The following is a 25,298-nucleotide window of genomic DNA, read 5'->3' as shown; positions in this document are numbered from 1 at the left end:
ACACACACACACACACACACACACACACACACACACACACACACCTCTGGGTCTCAATCTCTGAAAACTACAGACACAGGAGCATGGGCAAATGAAGGAAACATTTTGTGGAACTCTTCACACGGACCCACCACCCATGCAACAAGTCTCTGCTCCTATCCCAGTCCCTCAAGTCACCTCTGAGGGACCCCCCTTCAGCAACTACCTCACCTCTTGATCTTTGTCACACTTTCTTCCTGGGTCTCTCTCTCTAAGTCTCTGAGACCTGTGGATCCCAGACCACAGAAAAAGAGCAAGCAGATTGTCCTGAGCCAAGCAGAAGACCGGCAGGGCCAAAGGCAGCGGGCAGCCCCCTGGGCATTCCAGGTTACTCTATGGTGCTCTCGGAGAAGCAAGCAACCCATGTTGCCCACCAGTTCCATCTCAGCCCAAATCTGCCTCCCTGCCAACTTCCCTCACCATAGCCAACTTCTTCCTAGGTCATCAAACAAGACTAATTTCTTTTTCCTTCAAGTATTTAAGAAAATAAAGTCTCTTCCCAAGTTTCCTGTCCTCTAAGCTAAACACATCTTGTTTGCCATGCTTCACAGACCATGATTTCGTGTCCTCAATAAAACTAATTAATACTCATAAAAGGAATGCAGCGAAAGGGGCTCCTGATGGGGAAGACTTAATACAGGGAGGATTCTTTGCAAGTCATTTACAGGCTCAATGCAATTCCAGGAAATGGCAGCCCGGTGAGATGGCTTTTTTCTTATAGTTCTATTCATTCATACTACATCTATTTACCAAGTGTGTAGTGTGTTCCAGGCACCTGCTGGGCTCTGCACGGGGGCTCTAAAGCTGTTCTTGCAGAGCCTATGGTTTAGTGTAGCTACGAAAAAAAAAGCCAGACCAGGTTTTCACATCAAATGCAGGAATCCAGTATACTGAAATAATCAGGTACACCAGAGAGCAGGTCAGAACAAGATACATGTCCTGCAGGACAGGGACCCGGTTCCCAGTCAAGCTGTTCTGGGTGGAAGTAGAGAAGAAGTTGGAAGAGTGGCAATCAGTTGGTTCTTGAGCTGAGAGACAAAGGAAGATAGGTACACGGGTTGGAGATTTAGTTCGGTGGCTTGACTACTAAGTACAAGGCCTGGGGTTAGGTCCCCAGCACTGAAAACCAGCAAGCAAACAAAAATAAATAAATGGAAGAAAGAAGAAAGAACATTCCAGATGGAAAAAACAGTACCCATAAAGCCCCTGTAGAAACCTGTTGCCTAAAGAACCAAGTTATGCTCATAAGACACATGAGAGCAACCATGATGGGCAAGAGGCTGGGGTCAGAGAAGCAGAGAGGCTGAGAAAGGAGACGCCATACCCACATAGGGCCTCTGGCTTAGGTGAGGATCTTGCAGGTTTTCTTTTTCCTGAACGAGAAGCAAAGAACATTTGTCGGTTGGTTGGCTGTTTGGAGTCTCACATTGACCACGTCATCTGTCCCAGCCCAGCCTCAAATTCACAGTCTTCCAGCCTCTGCCTGCTGAACGCTGGGATTGCAGCTGTGTGCCCACACGCCAGTGGCAGCAAAAGACCTGAGAGCAGGTCGCTGGCAGCCAACAAGAGTTGTTTTCCCTTTAAACACTGAGTTGGCTGCAGTGCGGAAGAAAAAAAACAGAGAGGTAGAAAGAGCTTAAGGACCCCAGGCAGGAGGCCACAGCACGATAGGTAAGGCCTGGTAGCAGCAGGACTTGGGAGTGGGGTGGGAAAGAAAGAAAGGCAGAAGGACAGAGTAAAGAAAGACCCCTAAGTTCCTGACCCGCACAAGCCTTGGGTGGTATGTCCTCAGAGACGGGAATGTGAGAAGACAAGCAACCCTTCTAGAAAAGGTAGACATCTTGACCTCAGACAAGGCATGCTCTCAGCATCTTTGGATGTCTAGGTTGGGGTGCAAAATCAATCGTTGAGTATCAGAGGGTGGGGAGGCAACAGAAAGGAGGGACTACAGGTGTTACCCTGGGAGTTGTTGGCATATAAACAGCAAACTGAAGTTAAGGGTTGTAGTTTAGACAGTGCGATCTAGAGCAGAGAGAAGAGAGGGAGGTTCGAGTTCTAAGACCTGAAACAAGGCAGAGCTATTTTGTAGACTTGGTCCACACAGACTTCGTGCAGTGTAGAAGGTGCTTAGTAAGGACCTTCCAGGCCAGGTGTGGTGTGCACACTTTTCATCTTAGCCCTCAGAAGACAGAGGCGAGGAGATCTCTGTGAGTTAGAGGCCAGCCTCATCTACATAGTGAGTTTCAGGCCAGCCGAGGCTACATCCAGAGACCTTGTCTCAGACCAAGGTATTATACATAATTTAAAGAGATTACCAGAACCAGAGTCAGATGGTAGCCCTGTTAAAAAATTATCAGACCAGGAATTAAAGACAAAAATAAACTCAATTGCGGGTTATATGCTGAAAGCTTTAATGGAAAAAATTAAATATGTAAAAAGATGTGACTAACATATGTTGGGAGATGGGAATTATACACACACACCCACACAGACACACACACAAACACACACAAACACACAGACACACAGATACACACAAACACACAGACACACACAAACACACAGACATACACATAGACACATACACATAAACAGACACACACAAACACACAGATACACACACACATAGACACATACACACAAACACACAGACACACAAACACACAGACACACAGACACACACATAGACACATACACACACATACACACACCCCAAATGCAAGATTCAAAACACAAGACAATTGAACAATGGTCAAGTGTGATGGTGTGCTCTTGTAATCCCAAGGAGACAAGAAGGATTAGGAGTTCAAGGGTGATTTAAATTACATCTGACCTTGCTTCACAAAGCAAGCAAAAAAGCAAACAAACAAACAAAAAACAATCAGAACAACAAAACCACACTATGAAAGAATACAGAGTGTCTCTGCTAAGAGAAACTTCCAAATACAACAGAGAGCTTGCCCTTCATCTCTTCCTCTGTGTGGAGACGTAGGGTACACTGTGATCTGGTCATCTCTTCCCCTGTGTGGAGACGTAGGGTACACTGTGATCAGGCAGTTGTCTACACACCAATGGAAGAGACCTCAGAATACCGCATGCCTTTCTGATAACTTGATCTTGTATTTTCTGCTCTCTAGAACTCTGAGAAATAAATTTCTCTCACTGAAGGCACTTGGCCTGATTTTATCATGGTAGATCAAACTGACTAGGATCTATCACCCACACCACCCAACAATGACAGATTCCATATCAGTCACAAGCTTGACTAGAACATTCACCAATACAGGCTGGACTCTGTAGGAGGAGACACACCTTTACAGAGTTTAAAAGACTAGAAATCATATAATGTTTGCTTTTAGTAATAAAATTATATCATAAACTAACAACAAAGCAATAGTAAGACAATCCACAGATATCGGAGATTAAAAAAAAAAAATTTACGGGACTAGAGAAATGGCTCAGTGGTTAAGAGCCTGACTGCTCTTCCAGAGGTCTGGAGTTCAATTCCCAACAACCACATGGTGGCTCACAACCATCTGTAATGAGATCTGGTGCCCTCTTCTGGTGTGTCTGAAAACAGCTACAGTGTACACATATGCATAAAATAAGTAAATCTTTAAAAAAAGTACATTTCTGACTACATGGGTTAAAGTAGTGGTTTCAAGAGAACTCCATCAAAATTAAATACTGAGACCTAAGTCTGAAGAAAAAAATAGCATTCCTTGTTATTTATTCAAGTGAACTGACAGTGTCTATCTACACCAAAAAAAAAAAAAAAATCTATGCTTATGTATAGTAACTTCATTCGTAACTGGAACAACCCAGAGGTCCTTGAGTGGGGAAATAGGTAAACTGAGGTATATACCCCAATAACGAATTTGCTCTAATATGAAAAGAAACCGGTGTTCAAGCCATACAATACAGGGACGTTTACATGTACCTTACATAGTGTAAGACACTGATCTGAAAGGTGTGTGTGGTGTATGATTTCAACTCCATGATGTTCTGGAAAACACAAAACTTTGGAGACGGCAAAAAGGTGGGTGGCTGTGGTTGCTACATTAGTTGGTTGGTGGGAGAGATTGAATACACGAGATGCAGAATTTTTAAGGCAGTGAAACTATTCTTTGTGATATCACAATGGAGAAATAGTAGCATTTTACATTTGTCAGGATCGAATGTGCTGCACTGAGAGCGAAGGTGGATGGCCCAGGCTGCTCTCTCTGCACTCTTGACTCATATGCTCAGAGTCTCAGGCTCTTTCTGACACATGAAAAATGCCATGGGTCCACCATCACATGGTGTGTTTCCTTAAATTCTAGACCATTCAGCCTCTCTGCAACCCAGAAGAAGGCAGAGCAGCTGTCACCTTCATCGAGCATTAGAGATTTGAAGTCCATAGGAATGAAATGGCATCCACATCATCGGGGTTGAAGCTGAAATCCCACCAGGGACCCCGGCTGCAGATTCTGAGGTTCCCTATGGGTCAAAGGTATCCCCCAGAAAATTCACACCTTGTCTCTGGGATACAGTATTTTTTTCCATGTGGCCCCAAACCCCCTCTGCCAATCTCTGATCTAGAATAGGGTGGGGAAGGTACCGGAGACAAGCACACCTACCCTATGGGTGAGGAAACTAAGGGAGAAAAACACTTAGGCAGAGTGACTCAGTGTGGTCATTCCAGGAGCAGGATCTGGTCAAGACATAACACTGACCGGTAGTTTGTGCCTGGTGTGGTTCTCTTCCTGTGATGCTCCAAGCAGCCTCCACCACATTAACAGCTGGGCTTGCCCCTTATTTGGACTCTGTAACTGCCGGCGTCCCACTTCAGTAGGTGGCATTAAGGGAGGCCTGTGTGCCCTGGGTCTCCACTGCCCTAATTTCCAAGCTCAGACCTAGATAGTGTGTCTAAATTTTCCTCGGGCCAATTGCTGCCCCAGATTCAACCTCTGTTGGCTAAATCTCCTCTCCCTGTCGGGGGCCGTGTCTCCCACTCCAACCCATGCTGGCTCTCCCAGATATCTGACTTTAAGGTCTCTGACAACATACCAAAGTCTCGCTCCAAATGCACAGGACACTATGGAGAAAAGGCCAGAACTCTGATGAGATCAAGATGCAAGGAGTGTGGAAACCTTAGAGCTCAAACTTGGGGGGGGGCACAGCATTATCATGAGGGTCCATCTAGGGGTCCTACTCCCTTATCTGCCCTTCCTGGGTGCCGGGGATACATATGGTACACAGACATGCATGCAGACAAAACTCCCATACACATAAAATACTTTATAAAGACACTAAACTCCAATTTCAACCCCGCATCTCCAAATTAAAATCTTCAATCTTGTTTTTTGTTTTTGTTTTTATTTGCGCTCCATGAAAAGACTCTAGCTCAGCGGTTCTCAACCTTCCTGATGCTGCCACCCTTTAATATAGTTCCTCTTGTTGTGGTGACCCCTAACCATAAAAGTATTTTGTTGTTACTTCATAACTGAAGTTTTGCTACTGTTACGAATTGTAACGTGAACATCTGAAATGCGGGCTAGCTGATATCCACAGGCTGAGAGCTGCTGCCGTCTAATTGGAAGAATAAACTGGCACAGAAGGGGAGATTTTTGGAGGACCAACAAAAGCGGACTACCCGAGTGGTTTGAAATTAAGCCCTAATGTAAAGCTTCGAGAATCAAATCAGCCCAGTCTTGATGGCTTCCGAGGTTACCATCTTATCTTAAGCTGGGTGCTGTGCCAGAGTGTGGAGGGTTTGGGTCCGAAGGACACGTGTGTTTCTTGACTTTTGGGCATGTTTTAGAGTCCCATCAGGGGTAATGGGGAAGGCACTGAGTTCCTGAACTGAATTACAGTAGGGCACTGAATACAGCCGATGGCCTCAGGTCTGTGGCTGTCCTGAGAGAGGAAAATGCAAGTGACAAGGTTAAAGGTTGTGGATCGGGTCAGTCTCCCATTGGCAGTCTCCTCTGAGCACCAGTCTGCAAAGCCAGACCTCACCTATGCAGGCATGGCCAATAATTAATAACAACATGAGCACAGTGCTAAGAGAAACAGCTCGTCATTACGCACACACCACACGCATTGTGTACACGCAGTATGTCAAATGCTTTCAATGCAATGTCTTGCTTCATTTCTGTAACGCCCCTTAAAGGGATGGGCCTTATTATTTTCTTTGCTTTTTGGGTGAGAACACTGACATTCAGAGAGGGTAAGCAACTTGTCAGGGGTCATACAGTTAGAAGGGCTAAGGTCAAATACAGGCACCGGCAGTCTCGCCCCAGGTTTCCCTCTGCTTACAACCTGCCCTGCCCTTCAGGTGTGGATTCAAGTGGCTCAAATGATACAAGAGTCCCCTTAGCCTTCAGGCTGGTTTAAGCCCGTGCTGAGCCTTCACGGGGCTTGTATCGCTGATGCCAAAAAGAGCGAAGGGATAGATCTCTGAGGTCCTCAAACCCCATCACCTTTATGGATCAGAAGTTCCCCCAGCCCCCATCTCCCATCTACCCCCTCTGTGGATAACTGAAGCCGTTGCAACCTGCTGTGGATATCAGCAAGCCACTTATGAAATGTTTAGAAGGCTTTGTCTCAAAGACGCACTCACTCGTTCGTTTCCTGAGGGTTCACAGGAGAAAAAAAATGCTTCCCACCAAGATGGTACAGGAAGGTACAGACACTGTCACCTCAGTGGCCTCATTGCTCCATCCCTTCTGAAACTTCTTAGGTAAGTTTCTGGATGCCCAATGCAACACATACACGCACACACACACACACACAAACACACACACACACACACACATCTCCTAGTGCCAGCTGTGTCTGGGGGGCAGGGCTGAGTCTTTCTGCCCAGCCACGCACCACGGGCTTACCTCTCTCTGCTCCCTCTGAAGGCACAGTTCTTCTGTCTCCTCCATCAGCTTGTCTGCCAAAGCAAGCACACACACACTGAAAACTGCTCAGAGGTGTGAGGGCAGGTGTCTTAGGCGGCCTCTGTCACCTGTGCCATCTCCTTGGGAGAGCCACTCCTAGCCTGGGGTTGGGTCCTGCTCTACTGACGCTGTCTCACTGGCCCAAACTGCCTTTCCAGCCACCTTCTCTGCTTTGTGCCTTCATGGATGCACAGAGGGCTTGGGCACAGAGGCTCAGATGGGTCTTTGCAGCCTGTGCTGCTGTAATCTCCTACTACTGAGCTAGTGCCTGGTTAATCTGGGAGGCCATATTCCTGCCAAGGGAGAGGTGCCTAGAGCAGGCAGAGAGGAGCCAGATGCCTCAACAGGCTCCCAGGAAGGGGATCAGCCCATTCTCTCCCAACTAGAGGGTATTTAGCAGATCATAAGGGCACAGGGCCTGGATCCTTGTAGCTAAGTTCAAAGTGGGTCTGGTGAGGAGAAGAGAGGTAGGTGCAGGACCTGCACTCAGGCAGGAGAATATTTTTTCTGTTTCTAGATCTTTCAACGGAAGACCTGACGCAGACACACACCCAGGCATTTTCTCTTTAAGCTGATCTCCGCCCTACCTCTAACACCTGACGTCATTATGGTCTCTTCCTTAAGGAGAAGGAAATTGAGGCTTACAGAGACTGAGTGGCCGACTCATCCACAGAACAAACAGGTAGATGACAGGGCTAAAGCCCAGGTTCTGGCCACTAGTGACCCCTGCTTCTAGCTTTCTGGCCAAAAGGGCATTTATCACACCATTAAGTTCTATAGGTGCCAAGCTCCCTTCCAAGTCCCAGAGAAAATTCTCATACCATTCCCACCAGGTCCCTCTCTAGCTGTCACTTAGAAACTGATTCCAGTTCACCCTGGTCACCAACCTAAATATTCCTGTTTTTCCTTAGCCAGCTGTAGCCCCTGTGCCTCCAGGCTTTTGATCATAGCTTCTCCTAGCTGGGCATTTTTCCAGGTCCTAGGGAGGAAAAAGCAGATGGGAGAGAGGAAATGAGGAAAAATACAAACAGTTAAACCAGAAGGAAGGCCCAGGGAGGAGAGTATACATTTTCTGTGTTAGCCCCACCCCTTGCTCTACAGAATCTCAGCTCAGTCTGGCACCAAGGGCTCTGGGCAAGCCACCAGCATTGATCAGTTACAGTAACTGGAAGCTGAGGTTGCAAAGTGGGCCACCGGGACAGAGCCAAGAGCACTCACGGAGGACGGGTGGGACTGCTTCCCTAGGAGCCTTCTCTATCACTGCATGCATGCCTACCACCTGGTGCAAGGCTGGGTACTCGGTGTTATTGTTTAGGTTAGAAGTACAAACTGGCTCGAATAGGCACAGGCTGTGGTCAGGTGGTTTCTGGGACCTGCACTGTGATTTGTAAACACCGTCTCTGGGCCTTGCCAGGGGTCAGTACAGGTCTGGGAAGGGAAGATGGGTGTACTGAGGTACTGAACACGAGGAGCAATGCTTAGCTCTCTCCCTAGAGTTGGAAGTAAATGGTGTCCACATCTGTCATCATTGAGGACACCTTCTCAAACTCACCACTTAGGGGACCCTCACAGATGCTCTACAGCCTGAGTTATCTCCTCTCACACACCCTAGGCAGCTCCCACAGCCCTGTCTCAGGACCCAGCAGAGAAGCAGGTGAGCAGGGCCACCCCAGCCCCACGCCCACTCATCTGGCCCCTCGGATGCCCTGCTGGCAGACACTTACACCTTCCCAGACTCCTGCAGCATCTCAAGCCATTGTGTCTGCTCAAACTCGGACTCAGCAGCCAACAAGACATTCCCCTGCCGGGAAAAGAAGCCAGAGTGAGAGGTGAGAGAGAGAGGGCGGGGAGGGGGAGGGAGGTGATTTCTTCTCCTCCCACCCCATCTTCCACGGGCCCTGACAGCCCTCTCAGGCTAGATCACAGAGGGCTGTTTCCAGGGGACCAAGATGAAGCTGCTTTGTCCTGTGGAGCCTGGGCTATGGGAGGGTCCCCACTCACGTGGAAGTCCTGGTGTGAGATCTTCATGGCATAGGGCATACTGGGCTCCTCTCTGGCCTCCACCAGGCAGCCACCCAGCGGGATGACACCCTGAAGAACAAAGCAGAGCAAGCAGCTCCCACCCTACCCAGCTCACATCACTTAAGTGTCCCAGGAACCTCCTGGAGAAAGCCAAGGGGTTTGCCAAGGGCCTCAGGCTGGACCACATCTCAGGATCATGCCGTTAAAGCTGACTGACTTCCAGAAAGAAAGAGAGCTGGGACTCAGGAAGTGTGTGTGGAAGGAAGGACCCAGCCCAGAGGCTGGAAGGGGGTGCCTTGAGTCCTGAGAAGATTTGCTCTCGAGATTCTAAACTAAATCAACAAAGAGTTCTCTACCATTCCCAAATGTCCCCAGTGGCCTCCCTCAGTGTGGAAGGCACCCCTCACCTTTGGATGAATATTGAAGTATTTATTGGTTTCAAAGCTCTTTCTCTCACTCTCAGAGTAGTAAAGCAGAAAGCTTTCTTTGATGATGAAAAACCTATGGGAAGGCGTGAGAAAAACACGGAAAGATCCTGTGAGTCAACAGCACCCTTGGGGGCCCTGGACTCACATGGGAGCCCATGAGGACACCAGTTCCCACTGCCCGTTGCCCAGAGGTCTCAGAGGCCTCCTGGAGAGGCAGTGAAGGAGGAAACTGATGACTGGCTTCTCAGCCTGCCCTCTTCAGCACGGCAGAAACCTGTTGTCTTTCTCCTCGGGTCCCTTTATCCTCTGAACTATCAGCTCCGGTCAAGTGGGAACTGCTCCAGGTCTGGATGGAGGATTCGACAGATGGGTTGTAGATGGTGTTATGGTGTAATCACACTGCTCTCCACTGCTGAGGTCTGTAGTCCTGGTACCCCAAGGTGATATCTGCATTGTCATTTATCCCAAAGTACTCACATCCTTTCTGGGACTCAAGTCTAACTGGGATCAAAGTGGCCATGGTACTTTCTGGTTACTGGGGAGGCAAATCCTCAGTGTCAACATGGCCTTGGCTTACCTTGAGGATTCCTACAGAACTAGAAGCAACTATAACTGGAGAGATGGCTGAGCCGTTAAGAGCACTCACTGACTGCTCTTCTAGAGGTCCTGAGTTCAATTCCCAGCAACCACATGGTGGCTCACAGCCATCTGTAATGGGATCTGGTGCCCTCTTCTGGTGTGCCTGAAGACAGCTACAGTGTACTCATATAAATAAAAGTAAGTAAAAAGGCTGGGTGGTGGTGGCACACACCTTTAATCCCAGCACTTGGGAGGCAGAGGCAGGCGGATTTCTGAGTTTGAGGCCAGCCTGGTCTACAAAGTGAGTTCTAGGACAGCCGAGGTTACACAGAGAAACCTGTCTCGAAAAACAAAAAAAGTAAATAAATAATATTTTTTAAAGAAAGAGTGGGAAAGAAAGAAAGAAAGAAAGAAAGAAAGAAAGAAAGAAAGAAAGAAGAAAGGAAGAAAGGAAGAAACCAAGTGTGCTCCAGGGAGAGCCCCAGTTAGGCCTTAAAGTTCCTGGGGCTCAAAGACACTAGAGTTCTCTCACCTCCAGGGACACTGCTGCGATGTGACCTGGAAAGGAGCTGGAGGGATCCTGAGTTTGCACATGTGTGTATGTGCATGTGCGTGTGCGTGTGCGTGTGTACATACAAGGGGAAGTTCAGAGCAGCGACATGTTGGAACCTTCTAGGATAGACTCACAATGGCCAACAGTGTGACTTTCTTACCTGCTTAGCATTCTGTGAAATGACATAGGCAACTTGATATAGGTCATGGCAGGAATGTTTGCACATGAAAATCAAATACTGCAGAACCACCCCAAGAGCCAGTTATTAAACCATTCACTGGACCTTCTTGTGAGGAGCTTGAAAAAAATGTTAAGTGGCATCAAGAACTCACAGGATCCTTGCAGGTCCCCCAGTTGCATGATCTTCCCTGTGACCATAGCTGATCTGGGGTAGAATGGAGGGGTAGCCTGGATGACTGTAGCCTCTGCTCCCTCTCCAGAGGGACCTGAAGTTCAGCTTTGTAGTTTGGTATGAGTTCCATGATTTTGCCTTTTTCCCCCAACTCTCTTTTGAGGTATGTGTGGAGTCTTCCTATGTTGCCCTGGCTGGTCTTGAACTCATAGACTTGAACAATCTCCCTCATCTCAATTTCCTGAGCAGCTGACACCACACAGCTGTACCACCATGCCTGCCTTCAACTCATTTTCTGTATTCGTGTCAACAGGACAAATGCAGCCCTGGTGGAACCATGTGTTTGGGTTCTTGCACTTAGCATTCAATACCCATTGCCACAATGTGTGTTTCTTTATCTAGACAGGGCCACTGGGCTCCTGAATGCCATGCCACATCAGTCCCTAGGGAAAGGCAGATATCTCCTGACAGTTCCAAAAGAACCTCACAGGGTAGGTAAGAGCTCAGACCTTGAATTTTCTGGCTTGGGGATGGGGAGTTTAGGTAAGGACACTCAGCTCACTGAGCCTTAGTCTCTGTAGCACAGAAGTGATGGTACTGACATTAGGGGGTGGTTGTGTGGACTGAATGCAACTGTACTTATAACCCAGCCTGTGTGTGAAGGATCCGGGGTGAGGTGGAATGTCCCATGGTCTGGTGAGGTCCCTCAGCAGGAAAGGCAGGCAAGCAGAATAGAGCTGCCTCCCCACCCCCACAATAGAGCCTCATGAACCCCTTAATATCTAGACACTGGATTTCTAGGCGGTAACAATGGTTCAGTGAGCTAATATTTAGGCAAGACTGTGATTGTGGAGTTGTGGCTTTATAATTGAGGAACTGGGCTGGAGTTGCAGGGGGTGGGTGGGGGTCACTGTTGATAGAATCCTTGCCTAGCATGCACAGAGCAATCTGTAGTACCACATAAAGTAGGAATTGTGGCACACATGAATAACTCCAAATATCCAGGAAGTAGGTAGAAGTTCAAAGTCACTGTGATGGTTTGTACATGCTTGGCCCAGGAAGTGTCACTACTGGGAGGTGTGGCCTTGTTGGAGTAGGCATGCCACTGTGGGCTTTAATACCCTTGTCCTAGCTGCCTGGAAGTCAGTCTTCTCTTAGAGGCCTGCAGATGAAGATGTAGAACTCTCAGCTCTGTCTACACCATGCCTGTCTGGATGCTACCATGTTCCCACCTTGATGATAATGGACTGAACCTCTGAACGTGTAAACCAGCCCCAATTAAATGTTGTCCTTATAAGAGTTGCCTTGGTCATGGTGTCTGTTCACAGCAGTAAAACCCTAAGACAGTCATCCTCAATTACGTAGTGAGTTCAAAGCTAGCCCAGTCATGATGCTCCTATCCGCCCCCACCCCCAAAAAAGTGCCTCACTAGTAGCACATGCCTTTATAATCTCAGGCTGAGATACAAAAGCCACAAGTCTGAGGTCGTCCTGAGCTACATAGAGGCTCCTATGTCAAAAGAATAAGAGAAGGTAATCATAGAAGAGAGGGCAGGTACGTTAGACACAGAGTCCACAGGTACCAAGGTCCTGGGGTTGAGAATGCAGCTGGTTCTAAAAGGAACCAGAAGGCTGAAGCAAGACTCCAATCCCTGGATCCAGACTGCACAGGCCTCTGTGGCTTCTGTCATAGTAATGATGGCAGGGCTTACATTCATTGAGCCATAACCACCCCAGCCTACCCTGACTTGCTTCTGTTAATGCATTTAACACTCACAGCCACCCTGCCAGGCGGGTGCTGACAAAGCTCCTGAGCTTCCTGTGTAAGGAAATGGAGGCAAGAGATGGCCCGAGGAGCTGGGACTATTTGGTAGCAACTGGCTTTCTCTCAGAGTAAGATGGCCATGGGAGGGCTTCGGACAGGACTGACATGGGTAGCTTTGGCTGCTGCATGGGCAACAGATTGTCCTGGCATAGGCAGGGGATCTGCTAAAAGCTATCGACACGTATCACTGGGGCAAGAAATATGTAGAGTAGACAGAGGTTTGCAGAGTTCCCAGTAACTTCTCAATAAACAGGATGTCCCCTGATGTCAATCCCCTCCTGGAGCCAGCACAGGGAGACAGAGGAGACGCTCCAGATAGCCTTCACTCCATGGCAGCCACACTTGAGCAGGCTGAGAGTCACCATGGACTACCATACGAGGCACAGACCTGGAGGCGGAGGGCAAGCTCCTCCCCACCACGGTTCATCTGATGAGGTCTTTGATTATCAAACTGTGTTGGTGGCGGCTACTCTGACACCTTTTGGCTTCTACTCTGCAGCTGGGGCCCTTGCAAGTCTATGCCAGATTGCAAAGAGGGGCATTCTTCTTCCTTTACCTTCCTCCAGAGTCCCCATGTTCTGGGCACCCTCATTCAGTAGCAAGGCTGGAACAACCTCCTCTGGGTCCTGAAGAGCTATGACTGCAGGGGCTGGTCACAGGTGCCATTTTCCTGTGTTAGCTTCAGTGAGCCAAGTCATGAGAGAACCTGCTCCTAAGGACAACGCTGGAAGCGGGGCCTTTCACTCCCATTTCTCAGATGAGGAAAGAAAGGCTTAGATGTGAAGTAAGTAACTGTGGAAGAAGGATTGGAACCCAGGACCGCAAGATCCTCTTCCTGCTCCTTATTTGGCTCACCGAGCTGATGTCCTGGCTTAAGCCACACCCAGGATAGAGGCTTAGGTAGCCAAGTTGCCATAGCGGAGGTGGGAGACTCACCACTTACTAGCAGTGCTGGGGTGAGGCATCTAGTCTCCTGAGGCCTCGGGTCCCTCGTGTGGAACTTGAGGACGGTAATCAATGGTTATCTCTCACGCCTGGGAGGGAAAGGATCACGTGAAGACTTAGCTCCTAGTGGGCGCTCAGGAAAGGATCGTCACTATCTGATCTCTGCTACTCCTTAGCGTGAAGTTCAGCATCCACGCAGGCACCCTGCCCCGCTTTCCATTTGTGCTCACACGGCAGCTACCGAGGAGAGCATGGCTGCACCCAGCTGGCTGGCTACCTGCTTTCCAAATCTGTATACAGCCCTGTCCTCCTCCTATCCAGGAGAAGTTTTACCATCTATCAGCTTCCCTGGGTTATGGGAAGCCTGGAGTATGTGCAAGGTAAAGGTTCCATTCAGCCCTGGCTGCCTCCTCTCTCCAATACTACGACTGCTATTACTATTATTATGCTGCTGCTGTTACTATTATTATTAATTTATCTATTTTAAGACAGTGCCTTTGGTGGCCTAGGCTGACCTCAAACTCCCTACATAGCTGAGGCTGACCTTGAACCTTTGACCTTCTTGCCTCCATCTCTTGAGTGCTATGATTACAGGCATGAGTCACCATAAAGTGCTAAGAATTGAACCCAGGCCTTTATGCATGCTAGACAAGCAGTCTATCAAGTGAACCATATCCTCAGCCCCACTCTGGCATTTCTACCTGCAGATGAAAGACTATTTAGAAGTCAGCAAGGTATGCCCTTTGCTACACATACTTTATTGTATCTATCTGTCTGTCTATCTATCTATCTATCTATCTATCTATCTATCTATCTATCGGTTTTTTTGACACAAGGTTTCTCTGCATAGCCCTGGCCATCTTGGAACTCATTTTGTAGACCAGGCTGGTCTCGAACTCACAGAGATCTGCCCCCTGAGTGCTGGGATTAAAGGCATGTGCCACCATGTCCAGCTATACTTTATTATCTTATTTAAATGACCCTAAGTGATGGGTGGGGTTTTTTTTGTCTCATTTTTTTCTTCTAGCACAGTGGTAAGGAAACTGAACTGTATCGAGATCAAGCAATTAGTAAGTGGTAAAGCCAGAGATCTGCTGACAAGGCCCAGGTTCTCAGCTGCCCATCGGCTGTGTTCCTAGCGCGCTCACCACCATCCCCAGGTGCTTGTCTCCCATGAGCTGGTCTCTGTGGAATGGCTGTAGAATGGGCGAGAGAGCTGCTAAGGAGGTAGTTACCTGGCCTAGGCAGGTACCAGGCTGGGCCAGCCTGATGAGCCCCCGCCCTCAAGGAACTTAAGAGATGAATGCAGGAGAGGACGTGGGAAGAAAGAACTGTTAAAAATCAAGCTCCTAGCCGGACAGTGGTGGCGCACGCCTTTAATCCTAGCACTTGGGAGGCAGAGCCAGGCAGATTTCTGAGTTCGAGGCCAGCCTGGTCTACAGAGTGAGTTCCTGAACAGCCGAGGTTACACAGAGAAACTCTGTCTCGAAAAAACAAAATCAAGCTCCTTCTTTGCACCAGGCCCTGTTTGAGTCACAGCAGTTTGTGTAGTAATACATTCGCTGCTTAACCAAGGTAGGTGAGGAAGCTGGGGTGCAAGGAAATTAAATAACACACCCCAGATCACACAGCGGGTAAGTGGGGAAGCTAGAAATGTACAGCTTTAGGATATAGGGTGACACTGTCAGCCATGAGGGTCCACAGCAACACAGAAAGCACAAGGAGGATGCTGTGATCCTGTGAAGCACTGGGTTACCTTACTGTGACATTATAACCCAGCGGGGTGCATAGCAATGACACACAGTGCCCAGAGGATGAACAGCGACTACAGAGCACCAGGACATATAGCAACGAGGGACATTTGTGTACAGAACAGAAGTATGGCCACCAAGGGGACAAATGGCTTAGGGTCTGACCAAGGTCTGAGAGGAGGTCTCAAAGTGATCACAGTTTTTAAAGAATAAGAAATGTCTTAAGAAGTTGGGAGGCAGTAGAAGAGGAAGGGATGTTTTCTAGACGAAGAAGGACATATGTCAAGAACAGTGTGCTCGAGGTTATCAAAACATCCCTGGTGCTTGGTGCAGATAAGTTATGTGCTAAGGGGTGGCCAGGGTATGGGGGAAGAGCAAGAGAGAGCACAGGGTTGTGAGCAGGGCCTGAGAGCAAGCCGGCCCACCCCACCTGTCCCCCACACCTTGCTGAGATATCACACAGGTACTGGGAGGTCTTAGAATTAGAGGGGTGGCCCTGAGGAGGTCACAGCCGGGCAAAGGGCGAACCAGAATTATCAAAAGGTAAATATCAGCAGAGCATGCTGAATAGTTAGACCAGGGCAGGGCGGCCTATGTCTCATGACACCATGGCTAGGGTTTTAGCTTGAGTGACAAGATGGACACAGGTGTCACCTAACATGATAGTGTGGCTTCCCTGCACCCTGATCTCTGAGTATAATAAGGCCCAGTCACAGCTTAGTGGTTAACACTGATTTCATGAGATGTCTAGTGGAGGCAGAGAAAACTGTTCAGAGCACTGATGCCGTGTAACACCACGCAGGTCTTGTTAAAGAAGGACCAGCCAGGGACTGGGAAGATAGCTCAGTGGTTAGCGGTGATGGCTACTCTTCCATAGGGCCAGGTTCAGTTCCCAGCACCTATGTCTCAGCTCATAACCATCTGTAATTCCAGTTCTAGGAGATCCAGTTCCCACTGTGGCCTCCGAGAGCACTGCATATACACAATGTACAGGCAGCACGCCAATATATATAAAATAAGAGTAAGTAAAATCTCAAGAAAAAACAACAGATATGGATGCTACCACCAGCAGCCAGTCCAGTCTGTGGAGATCTTTGGTGTTTGTGGGTGTAGGTGGTGTGTGTGTGTTGGGGGGGGGATTTGAAGTTGGGGATATCCTGGAGGGTAGAAAGGAGGAGATATGATAGGTAAGTGCAGGGGGGGTTAGGTCTCAGGAACATGCATGAGTTTGGGTCAAAAGTGGCATTGCAGCACATGGTCTGATGGTTTGTATATGCTTAGCCTAGTAAGTGGCATTATTAGGAAGTGTGGCCTTCTTGGAGTAGGTACCCTTATCCTAGCTGCCTGGATGCTAGTCTTCTCTCAGCAGCCTTCAGATGAAGAGGTAGAACTCTCAGCTCTACCTGCACCATGCTTGTCTGGATGCTGCCATGCTCCCACCTTGATGATAATGGACTGAACCTCTGAACCTGTAAGCCAGCCCCAGTTAAATGTTGTCCTTTATAAGACGTGCTTTAGTCACGGTGTCTCTTCACAGCAGTAAAACCCTACCTAAGACACATGGTACCCATAGAAACAAGCAGGCACACATACATAGATGTAAATCTTTAAAAGATAAATAAAACCTAAAATCAACACACAAAAACTGAAAAAAACAGTGTCAAATAGAACAGGCTTCAGAAAACAGAGCAGAGAGCCCACCTAAAGGAACTCGATCTTCCATGATGTCCCTCTGCCTCCTATTGCCACACTTTCCTTTACACGCAGCTTGCTCTGCCCACAAAGACCATGTGTGAGAGATTGTAGGTATGTAGCAGTGGAGAAGGCTGGGCCGGGGGCAGGGAGACTGAGGAATGGGCCAACTTCCACCTAAATTATACAACACCCAACAACAAGACACCTCCTGGGGGATTAGTGAGGACAAGGATTTAGATTTCTGAGGGATTTTATCCTGGGGCCAAAGTTATTCCCACTCTCAAGAGGACAGTGGAAACCTACCCACGGATGGATGGGTGTGTAGGGAGAAGTTCCCAGCAAGGACAGTGAGCTGAGTCCCGGATGGCCTCATGGTGGCCTTAGAAGGGGATCCTGTCTACCCCTTGCTGATCCTGGCTGAAGCCAAGACCATCGCCCATCCCCTCCTCCTGTTGAGAGGACTCAGGTCTTTGTATCTGTATTTATGCTACCTAAAGAGGAAGAAAAGGTCAATTTACCCTCTAGATCCCTCTCAAAATTCTCACCTCCTTCCCTTTGCCCACAGGAAGTAAGCTAACAATGAGAGCATCTTCCTACTGCTGTTCGGGCAAGGTAGGGGTAGCAATGGTGGGGTATTGGAAGTTCCTGCTAAGACTGACCAGGGGGAGGAGAGTTTTAAAGAACTCAGGCAGCCACAGCCAGTTCCATCCTGCCCTGTGGTTATTTATGCAGCATGGAGCCTTTCCAGGCCTCTTCCCCTCAGCTGCCCACTAGGGCATCGATTTCTCTAATGGCAAGCAGTGGCGGGTATTGGCTGCTCTGCCCCAAGCCTTCCTGTGGTCACTAATTACCTGAAGGTCCAGAGACTGCACTTCACAAATGGGAAAGTGGAGCCCAGAAGCCCTACTGGGCAGCAAGAGGAGGCTGGGTGAGCCTCACTCTGCTCCTCTATACCCTGACTGGCTGTTGCTGACTCAAGGGAAAACCATGTGTTGGGGGTGGAGGATGGGGAGGGATCTTCCCTGAGGAGGATCCGTGAACAAAGACCTAGAGCTGGCAGGTAGGATGTTTCCTGAGACCCAGAGGAGAGACAGTCTGCCCAGGGAGCTCTTGAGCAAGGAAGGAGACAGAGGTGACAGTCTCTTTCAAAGGACACAGAGCTAACTTGGCCCTGGACTTACTGTTTTGACTTAGACTGACTGGTTTGTTTGGGGCAGCTGTGGGAACTGCTGTTGGAGACTTAGGGCCCCAAACTCCGAGTGCCCTGGGTTATCAGCCCCAAATTAGCTGTATATGCAGGAGCCAGGTCGCTCCTCCCCACCAAGTACCTACACTGGAAAAGGGAACCAGGAGATTCAGCCTAAGGGGTCCAAGGCACCTACCACCTACCGGATGCAATCGGGTGAAGATGCCTGGACCCCTTAAATAGTCTTAAATGAGAACTCAGAGAAGTACCTGGGACAGAGTCAGACCCAATGGAGAGAGATGGCTGCCTGAGGTAGTTCTCAGGATATTCTGCTGGGAGTCTACAATAGCCCTTTCCCCACCTTCTCCCCTCCCCCACCTCCGCACTCACCCCCCCCCCCCACACACACACACAAGTGCTATGGCAGAGACAGGATGCTCCTGGCCCTCAGTGGCTGCAGTCCAGACAGTTCAGGCCTGTGAGCCTCTCAGAAAACCTTCACACTGCTCAGAGCTTTCGCTTAAAGCATCAGAGGAAACTCTCAGTTTGGGAGGTCAACTCGAGGGGTCCTGTATCCCATTAAGTTCCCAAGAGAAATCAGGCAGAAGTAATAAAAGTGTATGAAACCGGCTCTGTAAAATGTGAAATCCCTTCCACACCTCCATTTGTCCTGAGGTCTTACAGGAATGTTAAATTATTCATCAAAATCGAACATCAGAACTAACCACTACCATATACTCATGATCTGCAGTCCTGAAAACATCAGAGGCATTCAGACTCATGGTGTGGGAGGGAGAAGGGGTCATGCTTCCAAGAATGTTCATACCCTCCAGGGAGGGACCAGGACAAAGTCTGAGTCTTCTAGACACCGCAGGAAATCTTTGTTGACTTGAACATGAAAGCTATGCAGAAAATGGCCTATTGCACTTGCAGCAAGCTTTGTGAGACTCCTGCAAGGCCAGGTCTGGGAATGCCCCTTCTCCCAACACTTGTCATGGCCATAGAAAGCCCTGTTGGCATCTGGGCTTTCATTGGAGTTGGGGCAGAGAGCCTGGTGCTGATAACAGGGCCAGGATTGCTCTGGCTTCCCAACACCTCCCCAAACATCAATCCTTTGGACAGGACTAATAAATATACCCTCTCTCCTACACCAACTCCAGTGATGTCTATGTACCAAGGCACAGTTGGAGTTTCCAACACAGCTCCTTAAAGGTTTGTGGTTCTCCTCTCCCTTGAGTACTTCAGAGCTGCAGTGGTCTGGCTTGCTGAAATGCAGTGTAAGGTTGAGGATGTGTGAATGGATAGAGGAGAGAAGTGCCTGTTTCCCAACCCACTTAAAGCCTCGACGAAGGGATGGAATTGGCTGTGGAGGTCTCTGGAGAATCTCTGGTTGGGATGGGATTTCTCTTTCTGCCGACTGGCCCAACTTAACCTCAATCTCCAGCCCACACGCAGCCTCGCCTCTTGGGATTTGGGACTTGGTTCATTCCACAGAGAATTCCCGGCATCTACCGGCCGGTGATTCCATTCTAGCCCCAGCGACCAATTAAAGTCGCATCTTCCAAGGGGGGGGGGGGGGGGGGGATAGCATAGAGAGAAACTGGCTGGGCAGGTCAAGGTCACAGTGAAAGGCTGAGGCAGGGCGGTGACTGGATGAGTGGGAGGGGTCCTAAGGCTCGGGGCTCCCTCCAGAGGTGGGGAGGTCTCCCAGGACGCAGGGACAAAACTCACCGTCGGGACCACTTGGCCGACGATCTCCCGAACGGCCGCTTCCACAGAACCCCGTAGAGCTGTACTTTGGTGCTGATGTCCAGCGCGTCCGCGTCCGCCTGCTCCAGGGACGGCGATGGCGACACGGAGTTGGACTTGGATGTGAACATCGTGTCTCGAAGACTCTGCCCTGGCCGGGCCCACTCCCTTCGTGGGACTGGAAGGGACAGGGAGGACAGTGGGAAGCAGTGGGCACGGAGAGTGCAGGCAGTTGGGGACGCCGTCGGGGAGCGTATCCCGGTGAGCCGAGGGGCGCGGGAAGCTTAGCCAGCGGCTGGGGCGAAGCTCCGGAGCGCCGCCGGCTGGGAGGGACTCCGCGGGGAGGGCAGCTCCGCCGCAGGCTCGCAGCATCACCCCCCTCCTCCCCTCCCGTGCGGGCAGCCTCAATTCTGGTGGCCTGGATTGGCTGGGAGTGGCAGGTGAGCCTCTCAGTCCGACCGCGAGCGCCAATCAGGGCTGGCGCCGACTGCAGGAACTAGCTCAGTGAGTCTGCAGGGTCCCGGTCGGTCACTCGGCTCCGGATTTGGCCACTGCACCTCCCCACCCCCACTCAGGCGTCCAGCGCTCCCCCAGTTCCTTGTGGTCCGTCGTGCCTACATCAAAAACGCTGGCCAGGGGTGGTCCGTAATGGGCAGGAGTCACTCGGCTGCCACCTGCTCGCCTCTGGGCGTGAGCGTGGTGTTAGGGAACTGCGCTTGCCATTCCAACTCCGGCTTTAAATGGCTCGACTAGCCGCTGGATCGTGGTTTTCTCACCTGTAAAGCGGAGACGCTCCTACCTCTTAGGGGGTAGGCCGGTGGCCAGCTAAGACTTCGGTAAGTGCCCAAGGACCCGCCTCGAAAAGAGGTTCCAGTAAGATTCCTGGCCCTTTCCTGTTCCCGCAGGTGGGTTTCACTTTGCGCTGGACCAGATCGGATTTCTTTTCCTGACACTTGGCAGTCTGTGTTGGCATTTGGCACTCAGTGTCAATCTCAAACTGTCAATGCACTTTGTGTTCATGATTTATCTGTGCGCCTCCTTGTGCTCCCCAGGGCTACCTGCTCTGTCCACTTCCGCTCTTGGTGTAGTGTAGGCATTTGTTGATCGAATCACTTTAAGGCCAGGCCTGGGGACTGCCTCACCTTCTTCTCTTTAAGTGGAAAGGCACTCCAAAAGCTGAAGGGTTTGTTTACGTTCTGGAGCCACTCCCCTCCTTCGGCTCCTTCTAGACTCTTCAAGGTTGGAAAGCCACTGGCCCTCAGGGGCAGTCGTGATTGACCTGTGCCCTTAGCAAAACCACTTTCCTCCCTCAGGATCTGTGATTCCTCTGTGTGAAACCGAGAAGTAAAAAAATGCAGCAGAGCTTGCAAACTAATGGGTAATCTGAGAGCCAAATCGGTTTGCTCGAACGTTGTGAGTTTGCCCTGCGCAAGCAACACCCAGGTGTACTTAGTATATGGGATCTCAAGGACTCGTTTGATAAATGCATGCATCATGTGACCACCACCCAGCGCAAGATAAAAAATTTTCCAGTCCCTGCTCCCTTCTCCAGCCAACCCACAATCACGTTTCTCAGTTTTCACCATTTCCTTATTGTCTTGAAATATTTGACCTGTGTTGTGATAAATATTACTTGGGGGTTTCTACCCCGCCTTAGATCATTAAATTCCCAAATGAAACACACAAAACATTTCTGTTTATAATAAGCCTTAAAGCACTAGAGCTGGGCAGATATCAACCCTGTATGCTATTTTGTCTACTTTCCTGTCAATAATCTAGAGATATCATTTGTCATGTTCTGCCTGGGCCACTCTTACTCCAACTGGCCCGCCCTCAGGGCCATGTGCTCATGACCCACATCCCCCTTGGGGCTTTCTTCTTCCTCTCTCCCCTGGGTGGTTTCTGCCTCAGATTCCAAGCCCTGGGGAACCAAAGCACCACCAACCTCTTTTCTGCCCAGCTACAGGCTGTGGGCATCTTGATTAACGAATGATGGATAACTTGGAAGGCAAGGTTTATACAACAAAAGCTGGTTTGTGTGAGGATCTTGTCTTGAGGCAATAAGACCCTTGGGTAAAGAATTTAACGTTTGAATACAAGAAGCATCAGACCAATTACCCTCTACAGATCTGATGCCCTAAAGGGCATCTTCCAAAGACCTCACCAACATAGTCAAGTCCAACCTGCCCAGTTTTTCTTTTCCATAGTCTGTAAGAGTATTGTCTTACAAGGATTAAACCTGGGGCTTTGTGAATGCTAGGCATGTGCTCTACCATTGAATTACACCTCTGGTCCCTTGCAGGTCCTCACGTTTATAATCTTGATGCCTAGACATTTTTCTTACTTTAGAAACCTGGTTCTTCTTAGATACAAAAACAAAACAAAACAAAACAAAACTTGCACCAAGAGCCTGTGGCATTGTGTTCCCTGGAGCAGGCCATAAACACAAGGAAGCAGAATGCACAGGCAGGTGCTTTTTCAGGGAAGGAGATGGCTAAGGTACCTGACTTGTTTTGAATAGTCACTGTGGCTTCTGGGCTGCCTTCCTGGTGCAGCAGTAGCAAGGATGCCAGCTGCAGTGGTAGTCGCTAGGAGTCAGACCTAGCTGCATGTGACAGCAGCATCTAATACTCTGGCACTGAGCAGGGTTTGAGGTCTGGCCTTCCTGATATCCTTTTAGCAAATTCATTCTCTCCTGAATCAGGTCAGTAGCAGTTCTGGCCTTGTAGTAAAGACCAATGATGAGCTTGAGAGCTGTGGCATGAATAGAACCATTCATGAGAAAATCTTCAAGGGGAAAGGCTGAGCAAGCCCGGGGGCTCCTGGAAAACACTCTGCAACGGAAGAGATGGAGCTAGGTTTCAATGGCAGAGGAAAAAACAATCTTTGCTCATTTCATCTGCATGCAGAACATCTGGACAGTCCTCAGCTAACAGCAGTTAATGTTGGGTAGAAAAGCTCTTAAGAGGCAAGCGACGAGATACTTCAGTCGTTCTCAGCCCCTTGTCAAACAGCCTTGATGATGCCAGGTCAGGCATGGGCAAAGCTTTTCCATCTCCCTGTGTTCTCTGGGAGTCTTAATGCACGCTGAGAGGTCTGTGAAAGGCAAAACAAACCAGGGCTGCAGCCCAAGGTCATGGCTTCCGAAGCATTATTCTCCTCCCTCTCTGCCTCTCCCTCTCCTCCTTCTCCCTCTCTTCCTCTCTCCCTTTTCCTCTCCCTGTCTCACCAGGACCTTGCTATGTGTCCCAGCTGATCTCAAATCTGTCATCCTCCTGCCTCCACTTCTGGAGCACTGTATTTACAGGCCTGTACTACCATGTTTGGCCAGGATTGCCTAGTCTTAGCAATCGAATGAGACCAGGATGGAAACCCAGGCTTCCTAAAGATGCCTTCAACCTGCTGGTTAGATGTACAGCTGTTGTTCTTAATGTGCTGCTTGCCACTTACCTAATTCAGCTAATTGTGACAGAAACTAAGGGGAACATCTTTATTCTTAATTGCATGGATGATTAAAAAGCTTATATAGATCTTAATTTAAATTTGGTGAGTCATATGTCCTCAGAAACTTATCCATTTCTTCTAGATTTTTCCATCTTTTTGGAACACAGGTTTCAAAATATTCCCTAATGATCCTGGATGCCGATGGTACCTGTTGGAACAACACCACACTTCTACCCCCATGCCTTTCATCTTTAATATTTTTTTTGAGACAATGTCTCACTGTGTAGCCAGACCTGGACTTCACTATGTAGACCCCAGGCTGGCCTTGAACTCAGAGAAATCCTCCCACCTCTGCCTCTAGAGTGCTAGGAATATAGCATATATATATATATATATATGCTATATATATATGCTATATATATATGCTATATATATGTAATATAATATATATATAATATAATATATATGTAATATAATATATATAATATATGAGATATAACAATATATGCCACTCTAATTTTCCTTTATTTTTCTTCCTTCCTTCTTTCTTTCCTTCCTTCCTTTCTGATTTATCTAATTGCATTGGTGTTTTGCCTGCATGTATATCTGTATGAGGGTGTCAGATCCCCTGGAACTGGAGTTACAGACAGTTCTGAGCTGCCATGTGAGTGTTGGGATTGAACCTGGACCCACTGGAAGAGCAGCCAGTGCTCTTAAATACTGAGCCATTTCTCCAGCCCTGGTCTTCTCTTTTTCTTTTTGTGAGTTTGGCTAGAAGTTGTCAATCCTGTTTGTCTTTTCTTGGGTCAGGAAAGATGGCTCAAAAAAATTCTGCTTGAGGTTACACAGGCTTTTCCTGAAACATGGTGGACCTATGCAAGTGAGGACAAGCAGCCAATTGGATATCTTGATTTGTTCTGACTCTGGATCTTCCAACTGCACATAAAGGCTGTGGTAGCAGCTCCAGGTGACTATGGTGACAGTGGATCTTTGCCCATTTTTTTATTCCGAATGCTGTCTGCTCGATTTGGAGTTTCTCTTCTGTGTTTGCTGCTTTTTTTTGGAAATGAGCTACTTCAGGGGAGGGGCACGGCATGCAGTAGGCACTCAGCAAATGCACACTGCATTGACACATCTTTGCTCAGCTCCTGGTCAGGTGCTGCGGTTTTCTGCTTTTGTTTGCCAACCAAATGGAAACCAATGTCTCGGGCACTTGGCTTCCTCTCCTCTCCAAAATGGAATCTGCAGAGTGCCTGAGAATGGCTGTGGAAGCCACCTGTCAAGGCCAGACTTGGAGCGTCTGCCAGAGCATCAGAACTTTGCCTAGACATTAACCGTGAGAACCGAGGATAAACACTGGGCTTCTGAGGGCTCCACACACTCGGCCTTTCTTACCCTCCAGTCCCAGCTAAACACATGCACTTTTCACTTGAACTCTCTCCCACACTCCAGGGTCCTCCAGAGTCCAGGCTTACTGTCTGTCTGTTCCTCATCTGATCTCCAAGCCTGAAGCCAACCATACACGTTGGCATCACATCCTCTGCTGGTCACCACTGCTTTGACCTGGTCCCCAACTCCTGACCTTCTGCTGTAATACCTCTCACAGCCTGCCCCCTCCACATGCCCTCACTCCATCAGGACTCACCCTACTCTTCCTCAGCACTCTGGTCACACCAGTTCTGATGCCCTGCCAGGCTGTGGTACCCGTCTGTATCTTTTCTCCACTTGCCCTTCCCTTGTCTAGAAGGTTTCTCTTCTTCCTTCTTTGTTCGCTTAGACCCAAGTCAAAAGATGCTGGTCAT

The 25,298-nt window shown here is 48.9% G+C and overlaps 1 protein-coding gene across 1 annotated transcript in view; it reads right to left on the bottom strand.

Moving 5' to 3' along the window:
• Plekhd1 (pleckstrin homology and coiled-coil domain containing D1) overlaps positions 1-20,183 on the bottom strand; it is a 27,766-nt gene extending 7,583 nt beyond the window's left edge. The window contains exons 1-6 of the mRNA XM_028752130.1: positions 20,035-20,183; positions 9,398-9,491; positions 8,970-9,059; positions 8,693-8,769; positions 7,856-7,947; positions 6,909-6,961 (exon numbers count right to left, since the gene is read on the bottom strand). Coding sequence (XP_028607963.1) covers positions 6,909-6,961; positions 7,856-7,947; positions 8,693-8,769; positions 8,970-9,059; positions 9,398-9,491; positions 20,035-20,183 — 555 coding nt within the window. The remainder of the gene's footprint in view (positions 1-6,908; positions 6,962-7,855; positions 7,948-8,692; positions 8,770-8,969; positions 9,060-9,397; positions 9,492-20,034) is intronic.
• Between the last annotated feature and the right edge of the window lie 5,115 nt (positions 20,184-25,298).

Source organism: Grammomys surdaster, unplaced genomic scaffold, assembly GCF_004785775.1.
Source record: "Grammomys surdaster isolate TR1022 unplaced genomic scaffold, NIH_TR_1.0 127, whole genome shotgun sequence".
Classification (NCBI taxonomy): domain Eukaryota; kingdom Metazoa; phylum Chordata; class Mammalia; order Rodentia; family Muridae; genus Grammomys; species Grammomys surdaster.
The sequence above is the reverse complement of the archived record's forward strand: the minus strand, read 5'-3'. Positions and strand labels throughout refer to the sequence as shown.